At 40.8% G+C, this 12,115-nt stretch overlaps 2 protein-coding genes across 22 annotated transcripts in view; both read right to left on the bottom strand.

Annotated features, from left to right (window-relative positions):
• Positions 1–12,115, bottom strand: part of SORBS2 (sorbin and SH3 domain containing 2) — a 227,551-nt gene that overhangs the window by 52,645 nt on the left and 162,791 nt on the right. For 13 of the 21 annotated variants that reach the window (XM_050792566.1, XM_050792568.1, XM_050792567.1 and 10 more), the window contains 2 exons: positions 11,326–11,515; positions 8,189–8,303 (listed from right to left, as the gene is read on the bottom strand). In XM_050792566.1, the coding sequence (XP_050648523.1) occupies positions 8,189–8,303; positions 11,326–11,515 (305 nt within the window). Of the gene's footprint in view, positions 1–416; positions 576–8,188; positions 8,304–11,325; positions 11,516–12,115 lie in introns of all 21 variants that reach the window. The other 8 variants (XM_050792564.1, XM_050792562.1, XM_050792563.1 and 5 more) reach the window with 1 other exon arrangement.
• The window catches only part of PDLIM3 (PDZ and LIM domain 3), a 214,851-nt gene that overhangs the window by 129,111 nt on the left and 73,625 nt on the right, over positions 1–12,115 (bottom strand). The window lies entirely within an intron of this gene.

The following is a 12,115-nucleotide window of genomic DNA, read 5'->3' as shown; positions in this document are numbered from 1 at the left end:
CTATGGACCACTCTCTACGCAGCGAGCCTGGGTCTGGCTGGCACCCCTGATGTTTGGAATAGGCTCAACCCAGTCACCAAGGAGCTCTTTTGGGCGAGTCACTTCGTCGCCCCTGCCCTCGTTGGTGGCCAGCAGTCCCAGCATGGGAGCCTGCAGTCTGCAGACAATTCACTGGGGGCAGGCAGGTGGAAAGCCTGGGATGGGGAAGGGTGTGGGAGGGGTGGGGAGAGAGGCGAGCTGGGGGAGCGGGACAGGGCGTTGGGGGGCTCTCAGGGGCCTGTGGATGAGAAGATTCTGGGGCCTGGGTGGGTGCGAGGGGGGCCCGGGGTAGTGGGAGTCGCCAGGCTCTGAGCAAGCGAGGGCTGCACCTGCACGTCTGCCGGGCATTAAGAAAGGTAAGGAAGGGAGGAGCTCACCCGGGTGGGAGACAGAGCCGGGGCGCGCGAGCTTGGTGTGGGGGCGCCACTCCGGGGCGGAGGGGAGGGGCTACCAGTGACTTCTCCGAGGCGGGAGCTAGAAAGAGGCTTCCGGCCAGGTTCCCTTGGAACAGGTGTCGGAGTTGTTGGGAGAGGGGGCTGCAAGAAAGAGGGGTGCAGAAACTGGTTCATTAGATGGAGGCTCTGGGCGGAACCGCGGGGACACCCTGGCCGCGCGCGGTGCCTGCGTTAGGCCGGGAGGGGAGCGCGCGCCGGAGCGCGAAGTGTCCTTAGGGGCCCAGGCACCCGGGGGACGATCCCGGCCACGGCGAAGCGCTGCCCACCAGGAGTCTCGGAATGTGGAGGAAGATGCCCAAGATTCACCTCCCGGCTGCCTACTTCGAGCTGAGAAGGGGATCTGGTTTTTCACAATACCGTGGATGGCGGGGCAGGGGAGGGAACTTGGGATAAAATCCCATCTTGGTTTCCTTGATGTTCTAATTTAGAGAAAAAGCCCATTTTATAATTGACTTGCTTCCCCTCAGAGGTTTCTGAATGTTGTTTTTAAGATGAAAAAACTAGGAGTGTTAATATAAACAGTTGGAGAAAATACAATTATTTTAGTAATAGAAAACAGATGTAGTGTGTTTACCTAGCAATACCCTTAATATTTTCAAATAATACACGCCTGACTAGACTGATTCAGGCTGCTGATTTTATATTAAGTCTAAGTGCTTAAAGTACTATATGCAAGTTATTACTTTTTTGATAATTACTATATGACACTAATTAAATGTGGTAAAATTGAAGAGTGTACAGTATCTTAAGTCAGAAAAAAAAATTCTAAGAAAAATTATATGGTTCCCTAAAAGCCACTGACTCTGGCTAGGAGAGGAGCTGTGACTCCCAAGACATATTCCAGGAGGTCTAGTCAGTGCTCACTGCGTCAGAGCAATTCAGTATCATTTGCTTACAATTCTTAAAGGAACTCAGGGACTTAAATTAAGTAGCAACATCTTGGTTATGAAAGAAACGCTATGTAACCTTCACAGTGCTGGGAGCTTGAAATATTCCATATTCCAACAAAAGCCATGATTTTGACATTGTTCTACTGTTTTATTGACTCATTGCACTTACAAGTTTTGCTAATGATACACAGTCTACACTTAATAATAAATTATACTCACAGTGTTTTTAGTGATGTGACTTTGTTTCAATATTTTATAATAAAAGAGTATAATAGTTATTACAGACAATGATAGAAACGTTTGCGGCATCATGACAAAATAGTGCAAAAGCCTAAGTTATCCAAAAGATGTAGTGATCGTAATTATAAAGACTGTGTAGTGTTCCTGGGAAATGCTCACAGTGAGATACCAAGCAGTAAAAACCGAATCTAACCAGGCACTTGTACAGTAGTTACAATGGTATTACAAAGCTTGTCTCTGCCTGAACACAGTCAAGAAAGTCACACATACACAAAAGACTACAATGGTGTTCTGATATTGAGACTGTTTGTTTTTTCTTTCTTTGAAATATTATTTTGCTTTATTGTCATAATGTTATTTTTATAATAAATAAATTCAGAGAGAATATCCTACTATTAGACATGGGAAATGCCTAGAAATCTTGAGATATTTTTCCTTATTTACGTCAGTATTATATTTGGTTTACACCTCAGAAGTAATAGTGAAATTGTTAGAGACAAAATACTCTAGTAATCAATTTGCTATTTTCTGTTGAATTTAAAAATTTAATTCAATTTACATTTGATTCAATAGTTGCAATAGTATTGAGATTTTAATGTCAATAAAGTACTATTTTTCTCCAATTATTATTTAGATCATTATAGATGCATAATTATTTTATGAAATGGTTTTACTGGAGCTGGTTTTTAGGGAAACTGACAGTAGAGAGAATTTCCAGTAATTTCTCTTCTGTTTATAGAGACATACTATTTCTTCTACAGGAAAACTAACCTCTGATTCTTTTAAACGTCATAGTTCCTAATGTTACACACTCAGTGATATTATTAATTGATTATTATAACTTCTGCTTTCAAGAATAGTATTTTGTTTTGCTAAGGGGAGATAGAAACTTCTTAGAGGAAAGGAACCTGTTTAAGAAACATTATGAACAGCAGAGGGCAGCCAATTTACTAAATGAATAAGACTTGTTAGCTGTGTAACTTTGACTCCCACCTTAAGAAAATATATAACAAATGGATATACCAAGTCCTGATTTATAGTAATGCATCTCTATGATAGAGTATGGAAAAGGAAACAGAATATCCTCCATTTTGCATCATACCTTAGAATGGCAGTTTTCCATTAATTATGCTTTTGTTGATTTAATAAGTCAATTTATAGTTACAATGGGCAACTATCTAGAATGCATGCCAATAGAAATTAGCAGAGAAAACGCCCAAAACAATGATAGCTGGGAATTATCAATAACTATGGAATGCAATGAAAGGCACATGTTTGAGCAGAGTTGTGTTAAAGGAAGTGTTAGTGGCAGAACTAGAATTTTGTCTTTGCTGTGGTTAACCTATTGAATCTTTTATCATGCAATAATTAAATGTCCTATGGAGGCACTGCTAAGGAACACGGAAGCCTCACAACAGTCAGTGACACACATACAGATGGTCAGTCAACAGATGGATATTCACACAAATCACTAATCTCAGTGATTTAACACTTTCCATGCGGAACATGGACATGCCTTTGAGTACAGCACTAATATTAACACTCAGAGACTCATTTAGGAAGTATGATTATGGTTCACTCTAATTGCTCAGAAAAGACAAAAGAACAAAGATACTGATATGCATCTTTCCAACCTTGGTGTGATTTTTTTTTTTTTGGTTTCTTTTCATAAAAAAACAAAACACCAGCAGACCTCCGTTTAAAGCTAACTTTGTGTCGTCAGTGCAAGAGGATGTGTTTAAGAAAAACTATAACTATAAATCACACGTGATCCTTACTTTAAAGCTACCAAGGGTGAACAACTTTAAAAATTTTAGTGTTTTCTACAATTAAAAACATTCAATTGTTTTTGTGGTTATAGAAATTCCACTAAGTATTCTCAGTGAGGCATATGCTTTCTGTACGTTGTTCTATACAAAAGAAGTGTTGGTGCTATTTCGTTTTTGAAAATTATGCTCATTCCATTTTAAGCTTTAATGACATCGACTACCATGTTTTATATTTATTGTGGTTTCACAATAAATGCTATATACATTATCAGTTGGGATAATTCTTAACGGTCATCAGATGAAACTCCTTAAATTTTTACAGTTTAAGTATTGACTGACAATCTTTATTGATAAAGAAGCTTAAGCTCACTAAGGGTTTAAATTGCATTTCAACTCGGCACGGTGTTTCCAATGATTATTTTCTTCTGCTTTTATCGTGTTCAGGTTTAGTTATTGTAGGGTAAGGTCACATTTTCATATCTTTTTACTTTCATTTTTTTTTACTTTATCAAGCATACAGGGGTCCTAAACAAATACTTTATTGATTTTTTTTTTTAATTTAACATTAATCACCTACAAACATATCCAATGTAATGGGATGTAAAGGTTTTAGTAATACAATCCCAGGAGAGTTTTTATAATTGTTTCATGGAAAAATTAAATTGTGGAAATACGGTTCTGATTTGTGGTTCGAGTCCGTTCAAGGCAAATTCCTGGTGACCGCTGCTAAGTACTTTTCCATATCAAACATTAGGCCCAATTAATTAACCTTTCTAAATTTACAGTCACATGAGTATTTATGAGCTTCAAAAAAGTGCACTCGCTTTTACTTTCCCTGTTAAAGAACATAAACACGTATGCCACTGATTCCTAAGGAAGATCTTTTTGCCAGGGTCTTGGAAGGACTTTTGTTCAAACAGTACTAACCCCCTGCCTCCTCTGTATCCCAGGGAATCATGGAATTCGTGCGTCACTACTAATAGCAGTGTGTCAAATCCCTCCAAGAATGTTTTGAGACCCACTGGGCCTTTTGCACTAGAAATACATAGATTTCATGGATAAGCAACAGAACAAGGATTCAGTCCCTCACCAACTTTATCCTTTAACTGCAAGGGTGAAAACTGTGTTCATTCATTCACTTAGAAATTCCACGAATGCATATTCACTGAATACCTACTCTAGGCCAGGCATTGTGCCAGGTGTTGGGATACAACTAGTGGACTAGTCACGGCCCTCACCTTCAAGAAGCTCAAGATCTCATGAGGAACACAGTGTGCCATGGGCACATAGCAGGGAGAGCCTCCAACCTAGTGCTGAGGAGTCAGGCACATTCCCTGGGGGAGGTGGGATTGTGCTGGGACCTGGAGGATGGGATGGAATTCTCCATGTGAAGGACAAGGTGGTGGGGAGAGCTTTTCCTGGTGGGAAGGAGCAGCCTTTACAGAGGTCCAGCAAGGCGGGAATTGAATGTTCTCTGTGTAGCTGGAACCTAGCGAGGCAGGGAGGGTGGGAGGAGAGATGAGGCTGGAGAGGTCAGCTGGAGCCCAATCACAAGTCTTCTATAAAGTATGCTCAGGGTTTTAGATTTTGCTCGAAGGACAGTGAAGAGCCAGGAGCAAATTTTGAGCTGGAGGTTTTATAAAGATTTTCTAAAGATTGCCTCTGCTGTGGTGTGGAGACTAGACTGGAGAGGTAGGGAAATGAATTAGGTGGCTGTCACTGTAGTCCAGGCACGGACAATTGTGGGCCAGAAGAGAGGAGCGGCGGTGGCATTTCTCCTGGCAGGCAGACATTGAGTCCACTGGAGGAGAGGGCACAACCCAAGAGGGCCCTTTGGAAAACTGGGCGGATGGAGAGGCCGTGTAAAGATTCAAAAGAGCAACACAGAATTACCCAGGTGCTGTGTATGGTTTTCAAAAATGAAAAATGAAAAGAGCAAAGGAATGCTCCCAAGCCGTCTTGGAGTCAAAAGACATGAGAATGCACGGATCAGACCGTGATAGCCCTCAGTGCTGCCGTTCGCTGTGATGCCACTCTCACTCAGCACGCGGCTCTTCAGTCTCTAGCTTGTATTTTCAAACATATCGGAATCTTATGTAAACTGTATCAATATGCAGCCAGTCTCCACATCACCACTGCCCACTTGGCTCTTTTTGTTTTCTGATTTATAGAGGCAATTGAAATGAAGTCAGGACTAATTGTTTTAAAAAGATGATGAGCTAGACCTACACTGGAAAAGCTGGCCAAAATGTTCCATACGGCCAGCTCAAACCATTTTGCTTAAGGCTGGTCCTCTCCAAAATTGCTTAGGAGAGGTAAAAATGTTTGCTCTTTCCATTTCTCCATAAGATAGCCATTCTCATTTCCTTCTAAGTTTCTAAGTTCCTTCTACTTATCTTCTCCTGTGGCTGCAGAGACCTATCCGCACTCGAATCTCTGTCACACTCATGGCTCCAGATCTTCCTGTCTTACAACCAGTCACATCTGCTGGTCCTGTGTGGTAACTACTTAGGGCCTAAGTTTCTGATAAAGTAAATCAAGTATACTTTACTATAAATTAGTCAATAAATAAACTAATTTATACTGCAAAATCATCAAATAAGCCAATCCAATAACGACTACAGCTTAAATGTGTTTCCTGCTCAGCTACGCCTGGAGTGGCTATACAGCAGTGACCAAGTGCACCAGGCATGAGTATGTCTGGGCTCAACTCCTAGTTCTGGCTCCCACCGGCTATGTCTCCATGGGGCAAGGCGAGCTAATGTGTGTTTCAGTCTCTTCATCTGTAACATGGAAATGCCACGTGTCTGCTTAATAGGACTGTTGGAAATTTTACATGAGATAAGGCATAAATTACTAATGACAGAGCCTGGCATAGAGTGAGTGCTCAATAACGATTTACAATGATTGCTATTGCTATTATTATTGCTATTGTAAAACAAAGCATCTTTAAAGTCTTTTCTAACCCAAAGACAAGAGTAATGTGCGAATTTCAGTCACAATGATAGGGTCAATGTATAAACCCTCAATGGAGCAAAGGGAGCATTTTTTAGTTGTGTGTCTGTTTTAACCATACGAGAGGCTGTTTACTTTGCACAAACTCAGATCTACTCTTGCATAGATATTAAATGATAGATTATACGTTCCTCAAGGTAGAGAGTGTGCTCTGTTCCCCGCTGTGCACCTCACATAAAGCCTGGCATGTAGCTGCTGCTCAATCAGTTCTGCTGAATGACTAAATAACAGAAACATCCTGGTGGGAGAGCTTCTAAAACCAATCCTGTTTCCTGACACCACAGCTCCCAAAGCATTCCCATACATTTACCATGTTCATTATCCTAAGAGTCTCATAAATTATTAGAAAGATCATTAAAGTTTTGTTGCTTAATTTAAATCTGAGACGTATTATTTTGCTGTTTTCAATTTTATGCATTGGTGACATTGTGTTTCACTCAATTCTCATTCTGGAAATTTCAGAGTAGCATGATACTCAATCATAGAAACTAGTCAATGGGTTATAAGTTTGCAATGGTGCCTGCAAATCAGTGATTTTTTTTTCTTTCAGTTTTTCTTTCATAGTCCTGTTACTCTAAAAGATATGAATTATTTAAAGAAAGGGTAAGAAGGCTGAGATAAATATCATGTATGAATTATCCAATGATAAGGTTTTGAACATGCTTCTCCAGAACACGACCACAAATACAGGGTTTCAAAAACTAAATCAAGGACACTCATGTTGGGTGTGGCAAGGCTAGGGTTTCCAATTAAACCACAGGGCTGGCCTTGGATTACATATGAGTGTGATTTCTTGGAGACTCTTGAAGGAGCTCCACAAAGAAAACTCTCTTTTTCCTGTTCACTGACACCTAAAATTCTTTTAGAGCAAAAATGAGAGTAAATTGCAATTGATTGCAAATGTTTTCCTAGAAGTAGATTTGGAAGGAGATGCAGAGGAACTGTGGAGTTTCAAAGAAAATCCTGAGGGCACTGATTTCTGAGGGGAAGCAAAGAACATGCAAGGGAGTATTGGGGAATCAAAACCAAAGGCCAAGGGAGGACCTATGTGTGAACCTGCACTTCGAGGAGGGAAGTGGTTCTTCTTAAGTGTATAGATATTTTTGTTTGCATATAATCAAATAACTGGAAAAAATCCTGCAAAGTGAAATATAATCTTGATCCATTAGAATGACAATCAATCAGGAAGCTTGAGGCTTGGTAACCTGAGGAGGGATTTAATAAGAAGCAATTAAAACAACTTGTTATAAAAAGGGCATTTGGAAAATTTCCCCTTCATCCAAAGAAATATTAAAAAGCCAATATGGAAAACAAGGGATAGAACTGCCTGGGTCCATGTGTATTGGGGAGATTAATCAATGATTTTTCTCATTAGCAAGCTATGATAGCAATGAAGCATTGCATTTATGAATGTTTTTTAAAAGTTAAACTCTGGTTAATGATTAGGCACAGTTATAGTTACATGCAAATGAATCTTGAATATAAATATATATATGTGTGTGTGTATACACATGTGTATATATGTGTATGTATATACACCTACGTGTGTGTATATATATAAATACACACACACACACATAATTGGTCAGTAAAGACAATATATTAGAACATGTATCTTTCAATTCTGAGATGAGATGCACAAATCATGATACAAAATAAACATGATTTCTAAGTAATTACCTTTGTGACAAAAATTGCTAATGGATCTAAAATTCAGGTTTATTTGGGAACCCTGGGAGCCTAGCGAGCTGGCATATTCTGTTTAACGACAAGTGCTTACTGGTCTTTCATGCTGCAGAATTGATGACTTGCCAGGTTCATATTCAAAAATACTCCTTGGCTCAGACCGAAATTTTCTTGTGTCCACTTTTCTGTCGGGAGGATCCCAGTCATGCCTAGAAATAAACAACAAATCACACATTAAAATAATCCTTTTTGCTTAAAGCAATGGTATAAAACCAGTTATCTGTTTTCAAAGTTACTTTTAGTATAGTTTAAAAAAAATCTCTCAGGATAAAAAGCTAATCTGTGAAAAATACCACATTCCCCCACGCTGGCTCAACAAGTCACATGAGGTGTTTGTAGACGCGCAAAGAGTGACCTGTGAGTGACCTCCTGGGTCCCTAACGGCAGCCATGTATGCTTGTGCTTAAAATAGGTGGCAGTATGCTCTGCTGAACTATGTGCATTTAACCCACCACTTTGTGACCTTTGTGATCCTTGATCCAAAGTGACAAGGAGTAATGCACACACCATGTTTGATCTTATTTCTTGAAGAGGGATCATCGCTTGGGAAGAGTACAGAAGTGTCATGTGGGTTGACGTGTACCAGAGCAGGCAGTGTGTGGTACAGGAGGTCGTCTTTTGGTGTGAGCCTTGAAAAACCAGAGTCAAAATCTCACTCATGGGAACCAGCACTTTTCCCCCAAGGAATATCTTCCACGAGGCTGTCAGAAGACTTACGAAGGAAAGCTTCAAAAACGGGTTTTACAGAATTAAGCTTTTCTAGGCTGCTGAGCTAAAGAAGAAGGCTTCTTTGGGCTTTTTTTGTTTTGTTTTGTTTTCGAGACAGAGTCTTCCTCTGTTGCCCAGGCTGGAGTGCAGTGGTGTGATCACAGTTCACTGCAGTCTCAAACTCCGGGGCTCAAGCCATCCTCTCTCCTCAGCCTCCCAGGGGCCATGGTTTTTAGGAGGAAGGATTTTCTGACTAGAGATGGGGGTAATTCTGATTCCATGGAATGGAATGAAATTCTTGCTCCATGGCCCGTTGGAAATAGAAACGCTCTAAGGGACAGTATTAGGGGCAAGTCCTAGCTTTCTACTAAATTCATGAGTGATATGGAGCAAGACCCCTTAAACCTTCTCAGTCTTCATTTTTTTCCATTTGTGTAAAACGCAGATAGCAATAATGTGTTGTTCTTCCTTGCAGAGGAGTTTTGAGCATTACATGAGATAATACATATGAAAGCCATATGGAATTTTTTAGGAGGTCATCATATGTTTTAGTGAGAGATTTAATTTTCTTTTTTTTTTTTTTTGAGACGGAGTCTTGCTCTGTGGCCCAGGCTGGAGGGCAGTGGCCAGATCTCAGCTCACTGCAAGCTCCACCTCCCGGGTTCACGCCATTCTCCTGCCTCAGCCTCCTGAGTAGCTGGGACTATAGGCGCCCGCCACCTCGCCTGGCTAGTTTTTTGTATTTTTTAGTAGAGACGGGGTTTCACCGTGTTAGCCAGGATGGTCTCCATCTCCTGACCTCGTGATCCACCCGTCTCGGCCTCCCAAAGTGCTGGGATTACAGGCTTGAGCCACTGCGCCCGGCCAGTGAGATATTTAATTTTAACAAAACATACAGGACAGGTAATACCTTTAAATCAAAATGTTAATTTTGGTTATTTTTTGATGACAAAGATAACAATTTGTGTCTAGAAAACTGTTTCTCAATTTTAAGGCCTCACATAATTCATTCTGAGGAGATTGGTATTAAAATGAGAATCCCTTCACACATGAGGTGCGTGTTTTGGTGGGAGATGCTGTACCCTATATGAACATCAATTACTCTATTATAACACTTTTATTTATTTTTTTTAGTGAAGATGGGATTTCGCCCTGTTGACCAGGCCAGTCTCGAACCTCTGGCCTCAGGCAATCCACACACCATGGCCTCCCAAAATGCTGGGACTGGCCGGGTGCAGTGGCTCACGCCTGTAATCCCAGCACTTTAGGAGACTGAGGTGGGTGGATCACGAGGTCAGGAGTTAAGATCTGCCTGGCCAAGATGGCGAAACCCTGTACAAAAATTATCTGGGTGTGGTGGTGGATGCCTGTAGTCCCAGCTACTCAGGAGGCTGAGGCAGAGAATTGCTTGAGCCCGGGAGTCGGAGGTTGCAGTGAGCCGAGATCGCACCACTGCACTCCAGCCTGGGTAACGGAGTGAGACTCCATTTCAAAAAAAAAAGTGCTGGGACTACAGGCGTGAGCCACCACGCCTGGCCTGATCATCAATCACTCTAAATGCTACAATAGGGTGTTGAATACAATTTTTCTGGAATGGGTATGATAATGCTTCATAACCAGCATTAATAAGAAATAATTTTTATATTCTTACTTATTAATTGCTAGGATAGCATAGGCCTTGGGTTTAGTGAGAGCTGAGCTTGGACTCTGGCTTGGACACACTATAGCTGTATGAGCTGAATAAGTTCCTTCCATTTTCTAAACTGCAGTTTCTTCCTCTCTAAAATAGATCGTATCTCACTGGGTTGTTCTCAGAATCAAATGATATGACACAGAAAAAGCGCTTAGCCTAGTGCTTGGCTTGTCATGAGCGCTCAATAAAGGTTACCTATAAGTAGAAGTATTAGTCATAATCCCAGTAAAAATAACACAATAAAATGTGTTTACGAATTTTTATTTTCATGTGGATAGTTTGTATAAAAATATTTCAGTGGAGAAATGAAAACTCGTAATGAAAAACTGGTAGAAACAAGTCACAGACACTAACTAATGCCTCCTTATGATTTATGAATAACTTCCCCTGCTTTCAAAAATGTCTCTCATTAGTAGACGTGGGGAAACAGAAAATTAACTGCGTAGCCTGTAACCTGGTATACCAAGGGAAGTACATGTCCATTATTTCTATTTACTTGTCTCTTCTATGTATGTATCCATCAAAAGGCAGAAAACGTGCCCATATTACTTCAAGTCTAATTTAGGGCACTCCGGTATCATGAAGCAAGACAGTGAAAACATTTGCTACAACCCCAGCCGAGGAGGTCAATATGGTATATGTACGGACCAACAAGATTATACACACACTCTCTCTGTGAGGTGTGCACTGATTCTTCTACTGAATGCCATGTAGCCTTATTTTTATCCTAAGCTAAACACAGGCCACCCTGGGAGGGGGAAATGCCTTACTTTTCTGTTGAAGACCGGTCTCTTGGTCGAAGTGGTGGGACTGGAGGTGGAACATGTGGGGGAGGCACTGGGGAGGACGCATCCTTAAAGGCATTAGTGCTGTTGTCGGAGTGGCTTTTGGAAAGAGGTCTGTAGGTTTGGGTCTTTGCAGCAGGGTGTGACTGAGCACTGTAGGGTGGGTTGTACAGACCTATCATGACAAAAAACAAAAGTAGACAAAAAGCAGAAGCAAATAACCTCTTACAAATGAATTAAATTATGTGTCCCCCTTGAAATAGCCAATGATTGCATAGAAATTATTATCAATAAGCATATTCATAATGCATACATTAGAAGATAGATTTTTAAATTTATTAATAATTTACTAATTTCCATTAATTTATTAATTACAAATTTATTCTGTACATAAGCCCTGATTACAGTAAATCTTTGTCAATTATTTTGGAACTTGTAATAATTCAGACTGGTACTAGGAATAAACTTATAAGTACTCAGCAAATTTTCTCTTCAATTGTATACACTAAGACAATAGTTAAACAGCTGCTGAAGGGGAGGGGAGCAGGGAAAACCTCAGAACCTGGTCTAAAGAAAGAAGAAAAGAAATAGTTGTGCACCTGTCCTGAGCCTGTGGCTGGGCAGGGAGAGGAGCCCTGGGCGGAATCCCCTGAGACAACATTCGGAGAAAGTGATGAAGGGAAAAACGTTTCTCAGGGGTCCCTCTCTCCAGCCTGCAGATCCCGGCAGGAGATACCAGTGCTCGCCAATTCAAGTGGCAATGCCTGGAACTGAA

The sequence above is a fragment of the Macaca thibetana genome, chromosome 5 (assembly GCF_024542745.1).
Source record: "Macaca thibetana thibetana isolate TM-01 chromosome 5, ASM2454274v1, whole genome shotgun sequence".
Classification (NCBI taxonomy): domain Eukaryota; kingdom Metazoa; phylum Chordata; class Mammalia; order Primates; family Cercopithecidae; genus Macaca; species Macaca thibetana.
The sequence above is the reverse complement of the archived record's forward strand: the minus strand, read 5'-3'. Positions and strand labels throughout refer to the sequence as shown.